This window comes from Zingiber officinale, chromosome 4B (assembly GCF_018446385.1).
Source record: "Zingiber officinale cultivar Zhangliang chromosome 4B, Zo_v1.1, whole genome shotgun sequence".
Taxonomy (NCBI): Eukaryota; Viridiplantae; Streptophyta; class Magnoliopsida; order Zingiberales; family Zingiberaceae; genus Zingiber; species Zingiber officinale.
This window is the reverse complement of record NC_055993.1, coordinates 91,987,162-92,012,249: the sequence shown is the minus strand read 5'-3', so window position 1 is coordinate 92,012,249 and position 25,088 is coordinate 91,987,162. Positions and strand designations below refer to the sequence as shown.

Here is a 25,088-nt window from a genome sequence, read left to right as displayed (position 1 = left end):
AAAATAATGTCAAAGCAGGGACCATACGTACGTACATTCATGCATTTCTATCTTGCCATCCAACAAAGTGACATGAATGCGATCACATTAATGTTGTTATTGCAGACCAACCAATTGCTATTGCAGTGTTTTATGATTTCTTCATTTAATGCGGTACAAATCTCAAGGCCACCAACCCTGTTCTTGATTCTCAGTTACAGTTAATAATTGAGCTCAGATAGGATAATCGATGAGTAATTATGTGTTCTATTCATTTAAATCTGAAATAGCCAATACAATCCATCAAGCATATGCTTGTCATTGTTTATTAAATTTATTTGTAACTGTTTGTTTTGCTGTCCCTGTAGTGGGGATGGGGATTGTGATGGTCCTGCATCTGGTATTATATAATCTGGTCATGATGACTGCCCTTTTTAAAATCAGCAAGAAATCATAATGGATCTCTTCTCTATTTTTGTTGGCACATCTTATTATCTACTGTGACATCTGATTTATCAGCTTAATGTTTAGATAATGAGTAGGTATTTGATTGCAAGTGAATGTCAGGTGCATGGTAAATTATCCGAAAGTCTTCTCTTCATTTATTGTTGTCTGTTGTTCATTACTCACTATCAGAATCAACTGGTCCAAAAGTCTTCTCTTTGGCTGAAGATCTGCAAATGGAATTCACAAAGCAAGATTTTTCTTTTGAGTAATTCAGTTGAGAGAGTGTGTTAAAATCATATTATCCATTGACAAAAAGGGAAGGAAAAAATTGTTCTTTTATAGATTTTGACCCATCTCGTGCATGCTGGTGTCTCCTCTTCAATGTCATCAGCAGGTAGCATTTGGATCCCCTCCCGCGTCATATATTATTTACTCGGCGGGTTGTCGTCTTCTTTGGAGTTTGCAGTTGGCCATTTACTACACTTTTTGCGCTCCTGCTTTGCCATTCCGGTATTCCTCCGCCCCCTTCCATTTCCGACTCCCTTAATACTGAACAGCGGAGTGTGAGTTGCGCCCACGAACTCCAAAGACAGCATTTTTTTCTTCTTTTTTTGGGAAGAAGAGAATCCCTTTGTTGTTATTTTAATCCCCCTTGACCGTGGATTCATGGGGGGAGAGTAGAAATAACGGCGGGAGGAGGGGATAGAGAGATATGCTGTGCCTGAAAGCGGAAGCTTTGGCCAACGAGATGTATTCCTCCCATGGCGTCATGCTTCCGGCGAATCTGTAAGCCTCGTTTGATCGATCTCTTCCCCCTTTTGAGTTTGGTTTGGTTCCTTGCCCTTGTCTGGTTCTGGTAGCAGGAATAAATCAAAATTTATTCTTTTTGCGTGGAAATAGCAAGTCAAAAAAAGAAAAGAAAAGAAATCTTCGATCCGTTTCATTTGATGGCGAATTATGGGTTTCCGTGACCAGGGGAAGATCGCTGCAGAAGGTGATGCACAAGGTGGGGAAGAATCGCAGTGAGGAACCACGGTGTCGGCGCTCACGCTCGGATCCGTCTTCGTGTTCCTCCGGTGATGGCACTCCGAGCTGTTCTGGTCTAGATGTGAGTGAGTCTTGTGCTTGTTCGACTTCTTTTGCCTCATTACCAAAACTTGCAGAGCATGTTTAGAAGAACTGACAAAGAACTCCTGATGCATTTGGTGTTAGGTTTGTCTAATTCTGGACTAAGGAAATAATTTGAACAATGAGGAAAAAAATTTCACCATTATCTGATGTTGCTTGCTCTTTGTTTGATACTAACCTAAATTTGAGTTTTCAATTTTCCGATAATTGTCAGGCTAGCAAGAGTTATGATGGCACAATGGAAGGGAGGCGCCACAAAATGTGCAACTACAGATCTCAGCTCGAAGAGGAAGTAAGTTTACCAGCTTGATTGCCCTCCATCTTTTCCAGCCAAAAATCTCTGCTTAACTAGTTCCTTCTGTGTTTCTATGCGATTGAACTGTCCTCTATGGCACATAGTCTGAATTCGGTTCAGTTTACATGATGAATAATTTTGGAAAATTGGTTGTTTGGCATTTTCAGGACTGAACTGAGAATATCCGACCATCAGAGTCACAATTAACGAATTCTTTGTTTGACTGATTGCATCGAATCTGATTGACATTTCTCCTCTGGTATTTTGGTCATAGAAGACTATAGTTATATATTTGTAATTCATTATTCTTTATGTTGTTTATATTAAGAATGGAGGCTATTCAATGGGTGATCAGGAATAGATTAAGACCAAAGAAAACTCTATTGGCAAGGTCAAGATGTTATTAGCATGGTAGTTCTACATATAATGTAATGGTGGGATAAGATTCACGTAGCCAAGATTCATGGATATACACGAGGCTATTCCATCTTTTGTGGCTTAGTTCAGGGATAGAACATGTTAGTTTGGATATGAAATGTAGCTACTCTACGTGCTCGGTCATCCTTCTCTCTGCTTGGTTACTGAATGTTGTGTATTTATGTTTGCTATGTGATTTAGGAAAAGTCAACTTGTTCACAACCATTTGTTTTGTTAACAATGGGCACAATTCCACTAGCTTGAAAATGGGAATTTTGATTACTAATTCTGTATATACAGTAGTTGGTAGAAGATCAGCAATGTAAGATCTAAATGGTTTTCTATTTTCAACACTCCATGAGACTTCCCTTTTTAAGTCTTTGTTGGTGCTGTATATACTGTAGGCAAATGAACTCCAAAATCACTTTACAGGTTAGAAGGTTGCAGCAGCAGCTCAAGGAAGAGATTGATCTGCATATAGTTCTGGCAAATGCGATAACTGATAATGCACACACTCTCGGGCCTCTGTTAGACTCCCCTTTGAAGCTGCCTGATAAAGTATATTTCATATTTTTAATAAATATTTCTATGTTGATTTTGATTCAGAAGTTCAGCAATAGCCAACCACAACCTCTTTGATCATGAACAACTATGTAGGCCCAGGACCTTCTTGATACTGTAGCAGCATTAGAGAGAACAGTTGCAAAGCTTGAAGAGGAGTTGGCTTCTTTGCAACTTCAACTTTGTCAAGAAAGGAATGAACGCCACCTTGCTGAGCACCATCTTGGATGTTTGCCATCAGTATTGCCAGAGCAACCATCCAAATCTTACAGTAGTATGTGGGAAGAGGTAGAAATGTTTGTGTGTGTTTTTTTTTTTTTCATTTTTATCATCTCTCCTATTTGATCCACTTTAGTTTTCTTATATTTCTCCCTGACTTTGCTAGCACATATCTTCTTTGCGGGCTTCCAAATTTGGGTTAAGTCAAATTTCTAGCTCATTGCAACAAGATCGATCATCAGATCGGGATTCAGAGTTAGCTATGGCAAACAAATCACTGGATGAATTCCCGGAAGAAGAGGTTTCAGTTTATACCCATACTAGCACTTTTCATAATTTAGTAAACTGAAAACGATGATCAAGTTTTATAGTCAATAACACCCCAAAATTTTCCTTTTCTGCTTCAGTTATTACGATCGTCTAATGAGGTTGAAGAAGGGAAAAGATTGGTTGCTTGTCTTCAGCAGTCTGATGCAGTGGAATTGAAAGACTCTGTGAGGACAAACCTATGGAACAATCCAAACAAGCTCTCAGAAGAAATGGTGAGATGCATGAGAGATATCTTTCTTTGTCTTTCCGAACCATCAGACACCTCTTCAAAGGCATCTTCTTCAGAGTGTTTGCCTTACCAACCTTCACCAGTCAGTCAGCCATCTCCTTTGATGGCTTCTTCCGATTCATCCTTTATAACCTCGTCTTCCCAGAATGTTTCAACTGACACACGTCTAAGTAATGAGATAGTGGAAGTGGACAGATTTGATCCTTATGGAGTTAATGGCAAGATAAAATGGAGGAATATTGGATGCTATAGCATGGCGATGGAGGTATCTTGGATGTCTGTGGGCAAGGCACAACTAGAATATGCTGCTGAGGCTTTAAAAGTTTACAGGTATGGAAGGATATCCCACGGTTTTGATCAATAAACATGCATGCATGACTTATTTCATGTTGAAATTTTCTTGTACTCTAAACGAATCCTATCCTAACTAATCTGATATCTGTTTCTCCGCATGTAGAATCTTATCTATTGAAACTACAGAGAATGGCTTCTGAATCTCTTAAACCTTAATAGTTAAAAGGATTGGTTGTAGGCGTATTTCTCAAGTGAACATATATTCTTAAGATTGCCCATTGCATTTAGCTGCTTTTCTTATTTTTACTTATGGATATTGTCCTTAGATTTGGTGCTAGCCCACATCTATGCTTTTCGCTTTTGATTCCATTAGGCCATGTTAGTTCTAACTATTTGAGGTCACTTAGATGAATTTTTCTCCTTTGAATTCTTTGAAGTATGTTAAAGATGGCTTTTTTTTTAATATTCTCTCCATTTTTCAGATCTCTTGTGGAGCAATTGGCAAAAGTAAATCCAGCCAACTTGAATGGCAATGACAGGCTTGCCTTCTGGATTAATGTGTACAATGCCTTGATAATGCATGTAAGTTTCTAGTTACTAGTAACAAATCGACGATTTACTAGAATACCAGTTTGTTCTGAAGATTGTACTTTCACTACCCAGTCGAGTTAAAATTATTTCACAGCAGAAGACAGAAAGCAAATAACAATCTGTAGCTTCTGCACATAAATGTTCAGAAGGTTACAGAATTTTTTTGCTTCTCCTAGGAATAGCAGGCAATTTTCTAAGGCACATATGAAGACTGTTTGATTTTGTCAGTGTGAATATAACAACTTTGAATGTTATTCTTGTAAATCCGTTTGGTTGCAAGTTCTTATTCCTTCTGACTAGCAAATAAAGACAAACTAGGAAATGAAGCAAATTAAAATAGAGGTTTACCAAAACTTCCCTACAATCTTAAGTAAGAACCAACTTGAAGTGTTCATTTTAAGACTTTGTAATTTACATTAGTGCCTCAAACATCTTGCTTTGTTTTGTGGTTGATATCATGTTGCTTTAGATATAATTTGTGTATTTCTTTGGATGCATTTTTGTAAACTGCAGGCCTATTTAGCATATGGAGTTCCTAAAAGCGACATCAAACTATTTTCTCTAATGCAGAAGGTCTCTATATTCATGGATTTTGTACCATCTTTAATCCTCGTCTATATCATGACATAGATTTGGTTCTTTAGGCATCTTATATAATCGGCGGGCAGTCGATCAGTGCAGCTGAGATTGAATTTGTCATCCTGAAGATGAAACCTCTGGGGCATAGGCCACAGCTCGTATGTCAACGTCCACCAAATTTACAATGCTTATCGCTGTATTTCTTGCTCAACTTTACCAAGTGATTATCTTCTTTCAGAGTTTGGTATTGGCTCTTCACAAGTTCAAGACTTACGAGGAGCAAAAAAGTTATTGCATCGACAGTCATGAACCGATGTTATTGTTTGCCCTTAGTTGTGGAATGTACTCCTCTCCCGCGGTGAGTTTCTTAATCATTTTTACCTTGTTTAGGAATGTTTTCCAAGAATTAGTAAGATTGATCCACTAATTTGTCTGATGATAGCGAACTGAATATATTTAACGTTCTCAAGCTCACATCTGTAATATGAAGATCTATTTGAATCAATAGTCACTTGTTACTGGAATTGTTTTTAGACTAACCTCTTTTCATCTAAAGCAAGTACGTACTTGATTGCTCTTATTTCAAAATGAGTATGTGTTTGTGTTAATGCAGATAAGAGTCTTCAAAGCCGATAACATTCAACAAGATCTTCACAACTCCATGCTGGATTATATTCGAGCATCAATAGGTATTAGCGATAAGGGAAAACTGTTAGTGCCAAAATTGCTGCACTCTTATACCAAGGGCATCGTTGAGGACTCTTTGTTGGTCGATTGGATTTGCCGTCATCTATCACCTGACCAAATAGCCATTGTCCGAGAGTCCACATCACAACGGAAACAAAGGTTGCTCGGCGTGCGGAGTTTTAGTATCATACCATATGATTCAAGGTTTCGGTACCTATTCTTGTCCGAGGAGAATACTTGCAAGAAGTCTTGATGAGGTTGAGAATTGGCATCTTTTTTATCAAAGACTTCATCTATGATTTTATTCTTGGGCATCTGAATGCCTGTAAATATGTTTACGAAGTGAAAGATCCATCGATTGTTTTCATAGTCGTAGGAACTGCAGAGAAAGCTCGTGCATAAGCCAATTTGAAGGCGTTCATGCTTGTGCAAGGGAAACTCGTACTTGTTCAAATGGTATGATCTCATAAGGGCACAGGAGTCGCCTTTTAGTTTGGTCAGAATTGTATATTGAGATTAAACATAATTGAACCAAAGTGATTTTTTAAGTTACTTTTTCCAAGACACAAATTCACTACACTAAGTATGATGACATTAGATTCCAACTAATTTTCATGTGAGAAGGCATTGATGCCACGAACCGAAGAAGGTCTGGCTGACTCGCGGCCCATTCATTGGATTCATCAAGCCATTCACCAGAGCTCCCAAGAAACTTTGAAATGTTAGGGATCACCATTTCTCTGCAGTGTAGGTGCAGCAGAGGCACTTTAGATAGCACACTCCCCTTTTGGACTGCCAAACCTTCAGGCCTCCGGAGCTTGTATGGTTCTCCACTACATGGCTCGAAGTCTTGCCGCGGCATTTGCTTCCATCGCTGCTGCACAAACCAACCATACTTGTAATCTCCAACGATGGGAGTGCCAAGTGCCTCAGCACAGTGAACCCTTAGCTGCAAGGAAAAGTAAAAGATTGATGATTTATTATGCAATTTGCATTCAATTTGCTAATTAAGAACTTTGTTTCCTTTTCTATGATCTACAAGTGGAATCCTTTTTAAAATCCAAAGATGAACTTCAATGGATTTCTTTTCTCTAATTTCTGATGAATCATTGAGAGGTTGTTGATGGAGGAAGAGTACTTTGCTCATCTCACCTGATGCTTGCGACTTGTAAGAGGGCACAACTCAATCCAAGAGCATCCATTTATCGTAGGTCCCATCACCCGATACTCAGTTGTAGCTTCTTGAGAGCCATCTATTCCTGAAGGATGAGCAAGAATTACTCTTTCTCCTTTCCCATCATTTAGAACTACCTACAGCAAGAAGCACTTGTAATCAGAGTAAAAAAACCACAATAATGAATAATTGTACATTTGGAATATGCAATGAGTACATTATAAGTTCTACCGTACCCTACATGAAGATGCATCCAAACATATATGAGCAAAATACAGAATATTGGAATAGAAACAGGTGAGCTACTTCACTGCAGTAATTCTGCCTCTAGGGATCTTGATCATTTAAGAAGTAAAGAAACTACCTTGGTTAGAGGAGCTGAAATAACACCTTCCTTTTCTTTAGGAGTACCAATTACCAACGCCCAGTACCTTTGCGTTGTTGCCTCACAAGCATTGTTCCAGATCTATATGACCAATAGGAATAAGATTCACATGAGCTGCTGATAAATTTGTTGAGCATTCCACTACAAGTTACTGTCACGACATGTTCAGACAGATTAAATGACTAAATAAATAGTTAGAAGAACATCTCTTAGAAGGATATCCTCGTGACAAAACTGATGATTCCTTCCATAATTAAATTTATGTCACAATCCCAAAAAGACCTTGCATAAGCAGAGCCTATCTTTGAATACCTGCAATTACTCCACTGAGACATTCACAAAATACTTATATGCTCAATCTATTTGTGGTTATCAGCAGTTGGTGCATACCTCAGATGATGACTTTGCTAGATTTACATTTGTGAAAAGCCAATGAAGTCGAGTGAAGCTTTCTTTAGTCCTTCCCATTAACAGCAAGCCACTGCTCTCTCTGTCAAGTCGATGAACCTAAGGTTACAAAAGAGGAATAATGAAAATGGATCGGTGCACAAGCATGTCATCAATCACCGTTCTAAGAGCATAGCTTCTGCCATTCACTTTTCCTACTTAACAATTCAAGTATGACTAGTAATGGCATCATTGTGTGATCAAAAACATCCCCATGCATCAAATTTTCTTTTGCACAAAAATGTTTTCTACTAGTGTTCCAGATACATTTCAATTTCACATTTTTAACTGACATGAAATGATACAGCTCAATTCACTAGAGTGCCTTAGGCCTCAATATGAAAGAGATTCAAAACACAATATGATTCGATGGCATTTCCTATTCCAAGGATAGACGTACAATGTGACTAGCATATATAAACAATAAGATGATAAATGAATATAGTTCTAGAGCTTACCAACTTAGGACCCTGATCACTTCCATTAGATAAGGCCGCTGCTGCCAGGATATCCATACTGTTGTGAACTGGTAAATTTCCCTAAAAAAATTCATAAAGGAAAGATAACCCCAATCCCTAACTGTATATGTTGTTTAGATACTTGAAGAACTAATAAAAAATCATACATTCACAGGCACTTTAGGGGGTTTATTCAGCACAAATATAGCCGAGTCCTGAAAATTCCATAGCTTGTAGAATAAGTTTACCAAACACAATATAGATGTACAAAATTTTGAGAAGATAAAGAATAACGTGTGCCAAGAAATGTTAAGAACGAAACCAAGGACTCCAATAAAAGCTCTAGCAAGAAAGGACAAACAAAAATAAAAAACTGGCCTTGTGGATGACGAGTCTTTTCATGTATTCTATCTCATCGGCATTTGGATTCAAAGTTGCGGTTGGAATAGTACTGTATCTCTTTGTAATCTTGGTCTCTCCAACTGATACAGGAAGATGAATTCTTACTCCTGATTCCATTACATGATCATGCTTAATCTGCATGGAGACTATAAAAGATAGTTACTTCATTCACAATAAATAGAAACTAATGATACTAAAAAAACTAAAGCTTATCATTAAGAGTACATTTAAAATGATCATGTGCTGTAGACTATACCTTTTCCAAACTACATGTGAAATTATTTTCTTTAGCTTGATTATCCTGATTTGAACTCTCAATATACACCTGTCAAAAATTAGAGATCTCTCATTGCTGCTGCTTGCTCGAATTAAGTCACAGTTTCCGACTATGGAGATACAGTGACATCAAACGAGAATCGCTGATATAGAAATTAGAAAGCTTGAAGAATATGAACATTAAGCAACATGGACATTGAAATGTAGCCAGAACAATCACGCATATCTTTGGAGATATGATGAGATCGGTGCGTTAATTTAATGATCACACTCAACCACAAGTGATGATCAAATATGACAGATGAATATCTACGAATAATAAAGGTGAGATTTTTCCCCCCTTCGAAATCTGTAGACTAAGATGGCAAAAATATTGAACATATTTTATTCCACAAACTAAGTATTGGTTTACCAATCCCTTGTTGAAATGCATTTGAATAGCTTCTTGCTCAATATCCGCGAAGTAGTGCTTGACCCAGCTGATGGCGGTAACTCGGCGTTGCTTCCCGCAGGAGCCCGCACTTTTCTTCCGACCGGGAAGCGGTTCAGTCCCGGAGTAGGGGAAAGGAGGGAGGGACAAAAGCTGCCGCGGCTTGGGGGCCCTTTTGGGCTCTCCGAGACGAGCGATGTTGTTGGAGACGCGGATTATTGGCTCCGCCTTCACAGGAGCCGGAGGCGCCACCCGCGAGAGCCACCTGACCGACTCGAAGATGACTCGCCGCAGCGGAAGCCGGCGCCGGCGAAGCATCGAGGCGGAGAGCAGAGTAAGGCCGACGGCTACGCGATGGATGCGATTTTGGAACAAATCGTATCCGTTGATCAACTGCGATCAGCCATAAGCGTAACGGGTTCGGGTTGGGAAAATTGCCAAACTCCGATTAAAATCCAAATAAAATATAAAATTTTCTCAATTTTTTAAATTAAAGAAATGGGAAGGACGTTTCAGTGAACGGCCCGACCCATATTTGACTTTTCGACCCAAATTATTGTATGAAAGAGGGCTCGCGGGGGATCGAGGTTCTTGGCCGTCTCTCGCTTGCTTGTTTCTCCGACAACGCTGACTGCAATTCCAGAGAGTTTGGGCGGCGGCGAAGGGAGAAAGAGCCATGCCGGCGCTTACTTGCAACGCTTGCAACAAGGAGTTCGACGACGAGGTGCAGCAGAAGCTCCATTACCGGTCCGAATGGCACCGTTACAATCTCAAAAGAAAGGTGATGGATTTTAATCACTTGCCTTCTAGGGTTCGGCTTGCTATTCTCCTGATCTTCGAGTTGTTCGAAACTTTTTCACCCCTTAATATATTAGGGGTTTCCCCTTCTCCCATACGTTCGTCTGTTGAATGATTAGGGTTGTGGACTAGTTACCTTTGAACGTGGAAGGGCATCGTTGAAAATTTTGTATTGCATTATCCTCTCCTTTATCTTTGGCTTTCTCAATCTTGTTGAATTCTTTTATATAAATAAGACGTCTGGTTCAGAACAAAGGGGGGTTTTAAATTTTTTTTTGGATTTGTTAGACTGCTGAATCCTTTCTACGATTCACGAAATGCCTCAAATTTGTTTTTTTTAACCTCATTGAGGAATTTGCTTTGGTTGTGTATCACGTAAAATGGCTATTTGTTAATCTTTAGTTCAAATATATCTTTATCTTTTGCCCATTTTTTGTTTTGTCCCATGGTCGAAATGAAGAATAATACAAAAGGATTAACTTTGAACCGGCAGAAAGTGACCTTGCTAATAGAATTTCACACAAATGTTCGATAGAAGTATTAACCACAGTAAGGTGTTTTAACTTAAACATTGTGACGCACACAATTTTTTTTAATAAAGTTGGTGCTAATGTCGCAGGTTGCAGGAGTCCCAGGAGTAACAGAAGAGTTATTCCAAGCTAGACAGTTCGCTCTTGCCGAAGAGAATAGCAAGCTGAGTGCAACACCAATGCTCTATGGATGTGCTCTTTGTGGCAAGGACTATAGAAGTTCAAAGGCACATGCTCAGCATCTTAAATCACGAGCTCATGCTATGAAAACATTAGAGAACGTGGGCCCTTCAGCTACAGTTATTACAACAGTAAAACCATACGCTGCTCGAACATTAAATAAGACAACTAGAATGGCTCAAGTCATTGGAGAAAATGAGGATGATGATGAGAGTGAAGATGAATGGGAAGAAGTCAATCCTAATGACATGGCTGTGGCTTCCGAATCTTTGTCATTTTTGCATGTTGAGGATGGCAAAGTTGCTGATGATGATGAGCAAGATGATGCCATTGATGAAGAATTGGATACCTCTTGTTGCTTTATTTGTGATCAAAAGTATGAGAGCATAGAAAGTTGTATGGTTCATATGCACAAGCAGCATGGTTTCTTCATACCTGATATTGAATATTTGGAGGATCCTGAGGGCCTTCTTACATATGTTGGTCTTAAGGTGGAAATTTCACTTGCTTTTCATATGTTTTCAAAATCGACTTAAAATTTTTCCTTATGGAAAAAATCATTCATTTTTTTTTCTGGCAGGTAAAGAGGGATTTTGCGTGCTTGTACTGCAGTGATAGATGTTTTTCCTTTCAAAGCTTGGAAGCTGTAAGGAAGCATATGATTGCTAAAGGTCATTGTAAATTGCGTTATGGAGATGGTGGTGATGATGAGGATGTGGATTTGGAAGATTTCTATGATTATAGTAGCAGGTTATATTCTGGGTGTCTTGATTGTCAACTTCTTTTTTTTAATCATTAATGTCATCATGTCCCAACTGTTTGGGGTCAACTATTGTTTGAAACTACTGCAAATCCATGTTCCAAGATTACAATCTGCAACTCAATTACTCAATTACTGCTCATGATCTCAAATCTCAATTTATATAGGACCATGGAATCAATATTCACCTTTTTGACTCTTTGAATCAATAATATGTGAAGTGGAGTATTGAGGATGTGTAACCTTACTCTTGTGATCTATTCTGAAAACTTGTTTGTCAGAAGCTAAAGAAATAACTGATATAGAAATTATGTTAAGCTTAATGGCGATCTTGGCAAAAAAATGCAAAACCTGATGGATGATTACCAGAAAATATCCTAAACATGATAGGTATTCATTTGATCTTTTTGATATTTGGATAATTGAGGAAATTTCTTCTCTATGTTAGTGTGAATTTACAACAACAGCCATGCTAGTCACAATATGGCCAGTTGCAACTTATGCTCCAGTTGAACTCTATGTAAGTGTATCTTGAAAATCATTTTTAATTATATCAACTAAAATTTTCATTAAATTGGTCTCTCTATCTCATATTCAAATCATATTTATAGGTAATTTGATACTCTTTGAACATGTGTGTACTGTATTAAACTTTTTTCTCAAATTTTATCATCTAGTCACAATTAATTTCTTTTGTATAATACTATGTTTGCCTCTTTTTTTTTCTTTTCTATTAACTATGCACATCCATCTGAGCAATCTTGAAACTTATGTCAACACTACTGGTTTTTTAATCTGTTTTTTATTGAAGAAAATGTAATCTTTTTGATACTAATGTAGATTTACATTCTATTTAATTTGAATTTGCTCTAATTGAGATTTATTTACTACATTTGACATCTTGTACTTTTTTCCCTTAGTTATGCGGATGTAGATGGTGATCAATTGATGTCTGTAGAAAACATGGAAAATAGCGTTGAACTCGGAAGTGGAGGTGCTGAGCTCATCATAAAGCAAAAAACAGAAACTGGAGTGCTTGTCCGGACTCTAGGATCTCGGGAATTTCTTCGATACTATCGCCAAAAACCACGGCCATCCCCTACACGTGAAATTGCATTGGCTCTTTCTTTAGCGACAAGGTACTCACACCTTCTTTACTTTGTATGCATTTAAAATTTTATTGTCGATTGAATCCACATTGTTCTGTAAAAAGGTTTATTTTCCTGCCAATATCTTTGATCCCATTACGTGTGAGAGTCTTTCTCATGATATTTTGAAGTTATTTTAAAAGATACTATTATCTTTTGATTTCATGCTTTTTACTTGCTTTGATTTATTTACTCTATTGGATTGTTGGCATGCTATAAAGTTCCAACTATTTGAAGTTGCTTTATAGCAATTTTATCCTGCCATTAAATTTTATGTAACATATCACTATAATCAATTGTTTGAATCCAATAATAAAAATAAGATTTGAATTGCTACATTAATTAGATATTGGAATTTTCTTTGATCTCGTTAGGAAAAATATTGTCCTAAACTAGATTCCTCAATTTCCTGAACAATTGAATTTATAAACACGTTGTTGCATTGTGTTGTTTCTGTTCTTTTAGACATTGCACCGTTTTTATATTTTCTTTCTCAGTTGATCATATGCTCCAGTAATCTTGTTATTTTAATTTCCCATTAATTTCTCTGATTCTGCATTGTAGTATTTTCATTTCTCACCTCAGTTCTTTATTTTCTTTAAAGACTCCCTGACTTATTATTTTTCTTTTTTCTTTTTTCTTTTTTCGAATGCCTTTATCTGAATATTGGTTGTTCATATCTGCAATTGAATTCTTGAAGTGAAAGTCCAAGTGAGGCAAATTGCTTTCTAACTCCTTCATCTTCGAAGAAGCTTTATTCTGTTGTTTTTCGCAAAGTAAAGAGCTGTTTTCTATAAGAAACAACCTAACAAAAGGCCTTACTGCAGGTATCGCAGCATGGGCTTGGCAACAGTACATTCGAAGGAGTCAATTGTTAGGATGAAAGTTATTAGGGAGGTAAACCGTCGTGGAGTTGAAGCCATGCGCTCGAAGATTGGGATGAGGAGTAATGTCATTAGAAATCTCCCCAAGAATGTGCCATATTAAAGCAGAGCGAGCAATTTTATTTGCCTATTTATTATAGTAGAATGAAAACGACCTTACTGGAGCAGAATTAGCATCAAGTGCTTTTTCATATTTGTACGGTCCTGTTTGATAGATTTTGTTCTCTATGCTTATTTTGTAATGGTTTTCTGATATTTGCTTCACAGTATAACATAAATAGATTCTTCATGGCCTTGTAGAATCATGCAGCAACTAAGCTTTTTATTTCTTGTTTTTTTCCTAATGTACCATTCTCTCTGTGCTAGAAATGTTTTTAATTGGAGATTTCAGTTCAGATGTCAGTATGGTCTTTTTTATTTCATTTTTGGTAAAATCTTGACCACTTCATATGCATGTTCAAGGACTCCCAGGGCACGATGGTACGGTATATAAAATGTTTGTGGTATTAGAATCACTCGTCGAACTGTTATGTCAGTATCTATTTGCCCTTGCTAAATTTATTCCGATATAACAAACGCGAGTGGTGTTGGAATTACTCGTGATGTTGTCATGTCTGAATCCATCTGCTTTCCAAATATATTTGGTGGTCCATCGAGGTCAGGCTGTCCACCTCGGATTACAAGAATTCGATACTCGAGTTTTTTTTGTTTTTGAAAAAAAGGTTCCAGTGGGCTGACTGGATCTGCAAACATGATGTGGTGCAAATATTGATTTACCTAATAAGAAGTATCTATATATTGGTTAGTTTACAAAAAATATTAAATTGTATATCAGAATTGTGTATGAGACTCAATAGACGAGATATGGTCCTCTAGTGTAGTGTATACAATTATACGAAACACAACTTTTAAATATTTTGTCTTTAATCACGTTAGATATTAGACAATTTTTATCGAGAGCAAAAGGGTTAAAACCTTGTTGATAGGCAGAAAACTTTTAGATCTGACAATTTATCATTGGATCAAGCAACAACAATTTTTTTAAAAAAATAATAAAACTTTAAAAATATATATTATTGATAATAGTATAATAAAACCTAATAGAATTTTAAGAGTGCTATATTATTATAATAAAAAAAATTATAATCGAAATACAATAGATTTTTATATCCAACAAATCAATATTGTTATTTAATATATTTTACACATAACTGTAGATTAACAAGAAGAATTTACAAAGTCACTATAACTTATAGGTGTAATATAGTTTTTATTGCATGATACTTTATTTTATGTAATAATATAATAATTTCAATAAATTTTATCAATCTTGGACATTTTTATTAGGCATCTAAGAAATAAATACTAAACATATCTGATCCTGTCAGAGCGTAGAGTCGATGGACGTTAGGGACATGACGCTCTTCGCTGTCCTCTGATGATGGTGTAGACCTCCGATGAATCCTGCAAAGAAGCCGAACCGGGAGGGATTTCCCGACGACGATCCTCCGACGCTCAAGTCAGGCAGCGAAGAAGAAGAGAAAGCAGAGTAACGCTACTATGGCTACAGTGATGAGAATCGCATACCTCCATCGAAGTCTGGGGATCCTTATATAGGACCCCGGGAAGGCGCGGACATGCTTCTCAATGCGTGCACGTTTTCCCAAACATACCTCAGTAGGGTTGTGTCAGAAAAGCATGTCTGACGTCATTCCGCAATCGTCCGAGCATATCCCTGATATGACGGTGGAAGCTTCCACCGTATGATACTCCGTCCGCTCCGGCCGCCAGCCATACTGTTTGTTGGCGGCAGGCGTCTCGAGGATGATGTTATCAGCTGTCCCTTTTGTCTCCTAGCGCTCTTACCTGCTCCCGGGCCGAGCGGACCAGCCGCTCGGTGCTCATGGCCTCCGGGAATGCGCATACCTCGGCCCGGGCGGGGAAGCCCTACTCATGTGCTCGGATGGAATTGCGCCTTATTGCCCTGTGGCCGGCCGAGCATCCTGTCCGCCCGGCCCATAGACTCTTTCTCCTTGAGCATCGGGAACCCGACCCCTGGTTGGATTGTCTTTCGTCCGGTCCGGGAGACCCTTGTCCGGATGTCCGGTCGGCCGAATGCTCGGTTAACCTGCCACTCCGCTCGGCACGACCTTAGGGTTGACCTCCACGTGTCGTTGACCTCCCGTCAACGAGGGTCCCCCGTTCTTACCACCGGATCACATGTCTCCCTCTCAAGTCTAGTCGAAGGAGGCGCCGAGCCCGACTGACTGGACTATGAGTTTGGCCGAGCGTGTACCCCCGTTTGGTCAATCGGCTTGTGATGATGTCCGCGGGATCTTCTCGGAATGCGTGCAAATCTCCGTCATTATGGTTGAGCACGCGGGTTCTACCTCGTGATGGGGCTCATTAAATGTCCTCCTCTGACTGAGTGCCACGTGGTGCTGGTGACGTCATCGTACGATCGCCGCCTTACGCCCGATGCGGCGACCGTTGATTTGAAATGGACGGTTGGATGCGAGCCTCGGGTTATGTGACCTGCATCTGACGGCTCGGGCTGATCGAGCCCACCCTTATAAGGCTTTCGCCGCCTTCCTCCGCCGCACCTTTGCCTTCGCGTGCTCATAAGCCTTTCCCTACGCTCCTCGCTCCGGTGACCTTGTTCCCCAGCATACCGGCAACCCCTCGCCCTCTTCCTTCGATCATCTTTTCTGTAAGGTTCTTCTTCCTTTCCCTCTTTGGTTCCCGTGTTGTCGTTCTTGGCCGCGTTCTTGTCTTTCGGTTACTGTTTCACTCATCTTCTCGCTCGCGCCTTTGCTTTTCCTTTCGACTTCTGCCTCCTCCGTTGTTCCGGCAATGGCAAGCTCTTCTCAGCCCGCAGACCTCGCTCTCGGCCCATAGTATACCACCATAGAGTCGCGGTTCGATCGGCGTGATGCCGAGAGCCTGATAAACGCTTTTGATATCCCCTCTGATTTTGAACTGATTTTACCCTCACCTTCCGCTCGGCCGCACAAACCGCCGCGCGGCGCTATTTGTTTCTTCCGCGACCAATTTACAGCCGGTCTGCAGTTCCCTCTCCACCCATTCATTGTTGAAATTTGTAACTTTTTTGGCATTCCGCTCGCCCAGTTGGTTCCCAACACTTTTCACCTTCTGTGCGGAGTTGTGGTATTATTTAAGATACACAACATTCCCCTCTGCCCGGAAGTCTTCTATTATTTCTACTATCCCAAGCAGTCCGAGCCGGGCACTTATCTGTTTCAGGCTCGGCCTGGTTTGGTCTTTTTTGATAAACTGCCCTCTTCAAACAAACATTGGAAAGAGAACTACTTTTTTCTTCGTATCCCCGGTTGACTTCCTTTCCGGACCAAATGGCAGGTCGGACCGCCCACCTCCCCAGAGCTGAAGAAGTTTAAGACCCGGTCGGACTATCTTCAAGCAGCGAATCTGCTAGCCGGTCTGAAGCTCGACATCAACAAGCTCCTACCTGAAGGAGTGATGTATATATTCGGTTGGAGTCCGAGCCGGACTCCGCTCCCGAGCAGCTTTGGTAAGAACTTCACTTGTACATTTGCCTTGAGTTCTAACTGATTTCCTTCTCCTTTCCTTGCAGCGAACATCGTAATGGAGTCTGTGCTGTTCAGGATTTTGAAGAAAAAAGCGGTCGCGCTCGAGGCAGCAACGGCCAAGGAAATGGAGCAGTTGGGCATTGCTCCGATCGGCTCTCACGAGGGTGAGAGCGAGACAAATGCAGGGGAGTCGGCCGCTCAGGCTTCACCTGTGGATGCGGCTGGCGGTGCAACTTCTAGCAAGGAACCGACCGTTCGGGAGGAAGACTCCGATCCGGAAGACGAGCTCCCGCTCAACAGGAAAAGACGGCGTGTTGAGGTGCCTCTCCGTTCGGCCACCTCCGTAGTGCAAGCGTCCGAGCAGACGGGCACCGCATCTCAACGCGGCAAAACACCATCGGTCGAGGCGCTCTCCTCCAACCGGACCCCCTCCCAACTGGATCCGCCTGCAAACCCCCTCGAAGCGGTGCCTGTCAGCTCTCTTCCTCCTGTACCCCGCCGAGTTCGCCGCTCGAGCATTCTATCCACGATGTCCAGCCCGGCCTCCGATCCCTCGGCGTCTGCTCACACGACTCCGGGCCGACGCCGCACTATTAGGGTCACCCTGCACCTCCCCACTGAGGCGTTTATGGCCGAGTCCGATCAGTCGACGGCTCCTGAACATATGATCACTATCAAGGGGCCTCTTGCTGAGATGTGGGCGGACGCCCGGGCCCGTGTGGCCATGATACTGCTCGACAAGCTGGCTGATAGTCACATGTAGCAGTCCACAGGGGTAAGCTTCATTTCTGCTCTTTTATGTAGCCTTCCCGGTCGGCTTTTTAACATTCCTGTGTATGTCAGAGATGGGTGGAAAACATTGCTGTCGCCAACCGCTTGACAATGGTGGAGGAGGAGCTGAAAAGACTGAAGAGTCCGGGCGGCCCGTCTTCTTCTCGAGGTCCCTCTTATGCTGAGCTGCAGAAGGAGCTCGCAAAAACCAAGGACCTGTTAGAGGCCGAGCGGAAGAAGACGGTCGACCAGGTATACATGCTGGACCAGCTTGACAAGCAGGTCAAAACTTATTACCACAAGATTGAGCTCGCCACCACTCGGAAGAACACCGCTATCGCTGATATAGATAAAAAGAATGTGGAAGCCCGAGCTCTGGAGCAGCGTGTGAAAGAACTGGCCGAGCTGCTAGAAGGAGAGCAGAAAGGCAGCTCGGAGGAGGTGACCAAACTCAAGGACGATTTGAAGGCCTTGCAGGAGGCTCTTGATGCTTCCCGTGCTGCCTTCAAGGAGTACCAAGAAGCAGAGCCAGGCCGCGTTACCACCTTGAGGCAAAAATACATCCGCTCGGCGGAATTCGTGGAGAAGGTTTACGACCGGATGGTCATTGTCTTCGAGTTGGCCATCACCGCCACGGCAGACTATCTGAAGTCCAAGGGTCAGCTTCCCGAATATGTGGTCATCCCTGCTACGGAGCATGCGACGCTTCTCACCACCATCCCGAAACATGCTTTCAACTACCTTGAATGAAGTATTTTCTGTAACTATCCCGATCGGCTAAATCTTAATTTTAATGAATGGCATCTGTAACTTTGCCCCCAGTCGACGAACTTTTAAATGTAACTCTGGAATGTCAGCTTTTGCTCTGTTAGCCTTTTGTTTGAGTACTCCTTGCAACTGTGCCGACCGGTCGCTCGACCTTTTTTTCGCATGTAATTTCTTAACTCTCTAGCTCGGTCAAACGACCTTCATTCCGTATGGAACTTTCGTTAGTTTTTTTTTAGTGTCTTTCTCAACTGCGCCGCTCGGTCAAGCGACCTTCACTCCGCTCGGTCAAGCCTTAGGATTAAGGCTTGCTGATCATCGGCCCTAGATGCTGGGCCTCAGTCTATCTGCGCGACGCTGTCCCGTTCGAGGGGGGTTTATAGTCGCCGGTCCGACTCTAGAGTTTAACGTCGCCGCTCGACGGTCTTTATGCCGGGGGATTTATAGTCGCCGGTTCGACTCTGGATTTAACGTCGCCGCTCGACGGTCTTCAAGCCGGGGGTTTATAGTCGTCGGTCCGACTCTGGAGTTTAACGTCGCCGCTCGACGGTCTTCATGCCGGGGGATTTATAGTCGCCGGTTCGACTCTAGAGTTCAACGTCGCCGCTCAACGATCTTCAAGTCGGGGGGTTTATAGTCGCCGGTTCGACTCTAGAGTTTAACGTCACCGCTCGACGGTCTTCAAGCCGGGGGGTTTATAGTCGTCGGTCCGACTCTAAAGTTTAACGTCGTCGCTCGACGGTCTTCAAGCCGAGGGGTTTATAGTCGCCGGTTCGACTCTAGAGTTTAACGTCGCCGCTCGACGGTCTTCAAACCGGGGGGTTTATAGTCGCCGGTCTGACTCTAGAGTTTAACGTCGCCGCTCGACGGTTTTCAAGCCGGGGGGTTTATAGTCGCCGGTTCGACTCTAGAGTTTAACGTCGCCGCTCGACGGTCTTCAAGCCGGGGGGGTTTATAGTCGCCGGTCCGACTCTGGAGTTTAACGTCGCCGCTCGACGATCTTCAATCCGGGAGGTTTATAGTCGCCGGTTCAACTCTAGAGTTTAACGTCGCCGCTCGACGATTTTCAAGCCGGGGGGGTTTATAATCGTCGATCCGACTCTGGAGTTTAACGTCGCCGTTCGACGGTCTTCAAGCCGGGGGTTTATAGTCGTCGGTCCGACTCTTCGCAATTTTTCTTTATCTTCAATCCTGCAGCCAAAGGATACAAACGAACGGAACATACATGAAATGAATTACACTGGTGCACCTTTTATCCAGTACGGTACGGCTGGAGGTGGTTTGCGCTCCATGGTCGATCTAGCCGCCGTCCGTCCTCATCTTCCAGATAATATGCACCCGATCGGAGCTTCTCGACGACTCTGAAGGGCCCCGCCCAGGGAGCTGTCATCTTGCTCACATCACCGACCGGCTTCACCTTCTTCCATACAAGATCACCGACCTGGAATGCTCTAGTAATTACACGCCTGTTGTAATTTTGCTTCATTCTCTGCCTGTACGCCATCAGTCGGACGACTGCTTTAGCTCTTGCTTCGTCCACCAGGTCCAACTCCAGCTGCCTTCGCTCGGCATTATCCCCATCATAGCTTTGGATCCGATCGGACTCCACTCCGACCTCAACTGGGACGACCGCCTCGCCTCCATACACCAAGTGGAACGGTGTTACCCCCGTTCCCTCCTTTAGGGTTGTGCGAATGGCCCATAATACGCCCGGCAGCTCGTCCACCCAGCTTCCTCCCATGTGATCAAGCCGAACCTGAAGTATTCGCAGGATCTCGCGATTGGCTACTTCGGCTTGACCGTTGCCACGAAAGTGAAGTGTTGTTCGATGTCATATCCTTTGCACCATTCTCCGAGCTCCTGACCAACGAATTGTCGCCCGTTATCCGAAATGAGCCGACAAGGGATGCCGAACCGACAGATTATATGCTGCCAGATGAACTTTTTGATCATATGCTCGGTTATTTTGACCAGTGGTTCAGCTTCAACCCACTTGGAGAAATAGTCGACCGCCACCAATAAAAACTTCCATTGCCCGGTCGTCATAGGGAAAGGTCCAACTATATCCATACTCCACTGGTCGAACGGGCAGGACACAGCAGACACCTTCATCTTCTCCGTTGGCCTATAGGAGAAGTTGTGGAACTTCTGACAGGAAAGGCAGGTAGCGACGGTCCGAGCGGCATCTTCCTGAAGAGTTGGCCAGAAGTATCCAGCCAGCAGGATTTTCCTAGCCAAAGACCGGTCGCCCGGATGACCTCCGCAAGATCCTTGGTGTACCTCTTGGAGAATGTACTCTGCGTCCTCCGAGCTGACGCACTTTAACAGCGGCCGGGAGAATGCTTTCTTGTAAAGTTGATCTCCGATGAGCGTGAACCGGCCGGCTCTCCTCCTCAATAGCTAGACTTCCTCCCGATCTGACGGCGTAGCCTCCGATCGCAAAAATTCTATTATGGATGTCCTCCAATCGCTTGGGAATGTGAGGCCTTCCATCCGATCGATGTGCGCCACTAGGCACACTTGCTCGATTGGCTGCTGGATGACGACCGGCAATATCGAACTGGCGAGCTTGGCTAGCTCGTCCGCCGACTGGTTCTCGACTCGGGGGTCTTCTGTATGACAACTTCGACGAAGTTTGTCTTGAGCTTTTCAAAGGCCTCTGCGTAGAGTTTGAGTCTCGCGTTGTTTATCTCGAAGGACCCTAAGAGCTGCTGAGCAACCAACTGGGAGTCTGAAAATAGCGTCACCCGGCTGGCTCCCACGTGTCGCACGGCCTGCAGGCCGGCTATGAGGGCCTCATACTCCGCTTCATTATTGGTTGCTCGATAGTTCAACCGGACGGACAGGTGCATCCGCTCTTCTTGAGGGGAAAGCAACAGGATACCAATTCCGCTTCCGAGCCGAGTGGACGATCCGTCCACAAATACTTTCCACATAGCTTCGGGCTCAGGATTTTGCACCTCGGTCACGAAATCTGCCAAGGACTGCGCCTTAATTGCCGAGCGGGGTTGGTACTGAATGTCGAATTCACTCAGCTCTATTGTCCACTTGATGAGCCGCCCGGACACTTCTGGATTCAGAAGCACCCTTCTCAGCGGGCTTTTCGTCATCACGATGATTGTATGCGCCAAAAAATAAGGGCGCAGTCTCCGCGCTGCGAGGATCAAGGCAAAAGCTAATTTCTCGAGACCAGTGTAGCGAGATTCGGCATCCTTTAGAATGTGACTTAAGAAGTACACGGGCTGCTCTTTGCTGTTCGGCCTCACTAATGTCGAGCCCACAGCATGCTCGGTCGAAGACAAGTAAATACGGAGCGGTTCTCCTACAGCCAGTTTAGCCAGCACGGGCAAAGAATTGAGATAAGTCTTCAGCTCCTTGAATGCCCTATTGCATTCTTCGTCCCATTGAAACTTGGTAGCTTTGCGCAAAACCTTGAAGAAGGGGAGGCTTCGGTCGGCTGTTCGGGAGATAAATCGTGATAGTGTCGTTATCCGACCGGTGAGGCGCTGTACTTCTCGAAGATTTCTGGGAGGAGGCATATCTTGCAATGCTTTCACCTTGCTGGGATTCACCTCTATACCCCGCTCGGTCACAATATAGCCTAAGAAACGCCCGTCTTTTGCTCCGAACAAGCACTTCTGAGAGTTCAACTTGACCCCGTATCTCCTCAGTGTCTGGAACGTTTCTTCTAAATCCGCATAAAGATCGGTCGCTCGAAAGGATTTGATAAGTATATCATCTACGTATACTTCCAAGTTGCGCCCGATTTGCTCCCGGAATACCTTGTTCATCAGCCGCTGGTAGGTAGCTCCTGCGTTCTTCAACCCGAACGGCATTACGTTGTAACAGTAAATGTCGTCTGCAGTGACGAAACTGACCTTCTCTTGATCTCCTCAGGCGAGCGGCACTTGATGATAGCCCTGATAAGCGCCCAACATGCATATCAGCTCGCACCCGGTTGTGGAGTCTACTAGTTGATCGATCCGGGGCAGAGGGTAGAAATCCTTCGGGCAGGCCTTGTTCAGATCCCGGAAATCAATGCAAACTCTCCATTTGTTGCCTGGTTTGGAGACCAGCACCACGTTTGCGAGCCAGCTCGGGAACTGCACCTCCCTTATGTGGTCGGCCTCCAAAAGCTTCTCCACCTCCGCTCAGATGATGATATTCTGTTCAGCACTGAAGTCCCTCTTCCTTTGCTTTACCGGCCAAGCATCTAGTCGAACGTGAAGCTCGTGCTGAGCTATGCTCGGCGATACTCCTAGCAGCTCGTGGGTTGACCAAGCGAAAACGTCGCAATTTTTCTGGAGGCATCCGATCAGCTTCTCCCTCTGGCTTGCTTCTAGGTCGGATGCTATGAAAGTCGTGGCCTCCGGTCGGGCGAGATGGATCTGTACCTCTTCCTTTTCTTCATAAACTAGAGAAGGTGGTTTTTCGGTTATAGCGTTTACCTCGACTCGTGGCATTTTTCGAGCGGATTTAGCCTCGGCTCGGACCATCTCTACGTAGCACCGCCGGGCGACAAGCTGATCTCCTCGGACCTCCCCAACTTGGTCTTCCACCGGGAACTTGATCTTCTGGCAGAAGGTGGAGACAACCGCTCGGAACTCGTTGAGAGTCGGTCGCCCCAGGATAACATTGTACACGGAGGGGGCGTCGACCACGATGAAGTTGGCAGTCTGCGTTCTCCTGAGCGGCTCCCCCAGCGAGATAGCCAGCCGGACCTGTCCGACCGGCAAAACTTCATTACCGATGAACCCATAGAGGGGGGTCGTCATCGGCAGCAACTCGGCTCGGTCGATTTGCAATTGGTCGAATGCCTTCCGGAAGATTATGTTGACCGAGCTGCCTGTATCAATAAAAATATGGTGAATAGTGTAGTTAGCTATTACCGCTCGGATGATGAGGGCGTCATCATACGGGACTTCGACTCCTTCGAGGTCCCTAGGCCCGAAGCTGATCTCGGGCCCGTTTGCCCGCTCCTGACTGCAGCCAACTACATAGATCGTGAATTGCCTTGCATGCGCTTTTCGTGCCATGTTGGAGTCGCCTCCGGTCGGCCCTCCGGCGATGATGTTGATTTCACCCCTTGACGCATTGCCTCTATTCTCCTCCTCCCGAGCATATGGTTGGGATCATTCATGCGATGCCCGAGGAATGGCCCTGTGCTGCTAGTTATGTTACGGCTCAGGAGATCTCCTTTCTGTACGTCGGGCAAGACTTTGGTGTTGACGTCGTCGATTCGGCAAAGGTGATCGACGGCGATAGCTCCTTGGTGTAGGATGAGTGATTGGGGGGAGGCTCCGACAGTCGCGGGTGTTGTGAGTTGCTGACTGATTGAGTGAACAAAACATGGGAGTCCATACCCTCCCCTTGGGCTTGGGCCGATCGGCTGCCACCTGCTGGACGGCTTGCGGCTTTGTGTGCTGATGAGGACGGGTTGCTTCTGCCCGTGATCCTCTCGGTGGTTGGTGAGTAGTGGGTGGCTTTCGCTCGGCTGAGGATGGTGGCTTGGAGGTATTTCTTTTTTCCTTGCCATCTGAGCTTCCTCCACATTGATGTACTCGTTGGCTTTGTTCAGCATGTGGTCGTAACTGCGAGGCGACTTTCGGATAAGCGATCGGAAGAACTCACCGTCCACAAGCCCCTGTGTGAACACGTTGATCATAGTTTCCAAGGTGACCGTCGGGATGTCCATGGCCACCTGGTTGAAGCGTTGGATGTAAGCTCGGAGCGACTCCCTCGATCCTTGCTTGATGGCGAATAGACTAATACTGGTTTTCTGATAGCGTCTGCTGCTTGCGAAGTGGTGGAGAAAGGTCGTACGGAACTCTTTGAAGCTTATTATTGATCCGTCCGGCAGCCTCTGGAACCACCGTTGCGCCAACCCAGAAAGGGTGGTGAGGAACACTCGGCACTTCACCCCATCTATATATTGATGTAAAGTGACGGTATTGTCGAACTTACCCAGATGGTCGTCCGAGTCAATGGTCCCGTTGTATTCCCCGATCGCCGAGGGCGCGTAATGCCTTGGTAATGGGTCGCGCAGGATGTCCTCGGAGAACTGTCTATTGATCCGCTCGGGGGACGAGTCTGTCCGTGGCGCCTTGTCTTTTCTATTGTCACGCGCGGGGGCTTTGTCTAACGAAGATCCTCGGTCGAGGTTGGCCTGAGCGACTTCTGACGGCGTTTGGAATAAAGCCCGATGGAACGGTATCGGGGTGGGCGGAGCTCCCACCTGAGTGTCGGTCGAACCTTTGTTCTGGCCCCATATTGAGAGTTGCTCCGGCCGACCGTCTGGTGCCGCCCGACCGCCTGATGCCAACGTTGCCTGTTGCGCTAACCGATCGGCTTGAGC

At 43.9% G+C, this 25,088-nt stretch overlaps 3 protein-coding genes across 5 annotated transcripts; 2 read left to right on the top strand and 1 right to left on the bottom strand.

The window, feature by feature from the left end:
- The first annotated feature begins 633 nt into the window (after nucleotides 1–633).
- On the top strand, nucleotides 634–6,318 carry LOC121975520. 2 transcript variants are annotated; one of them, XM_042527223.1, is made up of 12 exons: nucleotides 634–1,212; nucleotides 1,402–1,534; nucleotides 1,769–1,846; nucleotides 2,699–2,824; nucleotides 2,924–3,115; nucleotides 3,213–3,347; nucleotides 3,454–3,935; nucleotides 4,382–4,481; nucleotides 5,004–5,063; nucleotides 5,135–5,227; nucleotides 5,308–5,427; nucleotides 5,683–6,318. In XM_042527223.1, the coding sequence occupies exons 1-12, from the start codon at nucleotides 1,139–1,141 to the stop codon at nucleotides 6,007–6,009; spliced, it is 1,920 nt and encodes a 639-aa protein (XP_042383157.1). In that variant the 5' UTR covers nucleotides 634–1,138; the 3' UTR covers nucleotides 6,010–6,318. The 2 variants fall into 2 exon arrangements, with proteins under 2 accessions (XP_042383157.1, XP_042383158.1); XM_042527224.1 differs by lacking the exon at nucleotides 634–1,212 and having other exon boundaries at nucleotides 1,513–1,638.
- On the bottom strand, nucleotides 6,283–9,712 carry LOC121975521 (RNA pseudouridine synthase 3, mitochondrial-like). 2 transcript variants are annotated; one of them, XM_042527225.1, is made up of 9 exons: nucleotides 9,311–9,712; nucleotides 8,879–8,947; nucleotides 8,599–8,757; nucleotides 8,388–8,435; nucleotides 8,221–8,301; nucleotides 7,706–7,822; nucleotides 7,295–7,396; nucleotides 6,909–7,067; nucleotides 6,283–6,705 (listed from the first exon to the last, which is right to left on the bottom strand). In XM_042527225.1, the coding sequence occupies exons 1-9, from the start codon at nucleotides 9,644–9,646 to the stop codon at nucleotides 6,331–6,333; spliced, it is 1,446 nt and encodes a 481-aa protein (XP_042383159.1). In that variant the 5' UTR covers nucleotides 9,647–9,712; the 3' UTR covers nucleotides 6,283–6,330. The 2 variants fall into 2 exon arrangements, with proteins under 2 accessions (XP_042383159.1, XP_042383160.1); XM_042527226.1 differs by having other exon boundaries at nucleotides 8,599–8,768; nucleotides 9,311–9,367.
- Nucleotides 9,713–9,868: 156 nt separating this feature from the next.
- LOC121975519 (cytoplasmic 60S subunit biogenesis factor REI1 homolog 2-like) lies at nucleotides 9,869–13,933 on the top strand. The gene is made up of 5 exons (XM_042527222.1): nucleotides 9,869–10,109; nucleotides 10,746–11,327; nucleotides 11,417–11,586; nucleotides 12,517–12,735; nucleotides 13,572–13,933. The coding sequence occupies exons 1-5, from the start codon at nucleotides 10,005–10,007 to the stop codon at nucleotides 13,729–13,731; spliced, it is 1,236 nt and encodes a 411-aa protein (XP_042383156.1). The 5' UTR covers nucleotides 9,869–10,004; the 3' UTR covers nucleotides 13,732–13,933.
- The last annotated feature ends 11,155 nt before the right edge of the window (nucleotides 13,934–25,088 follow it).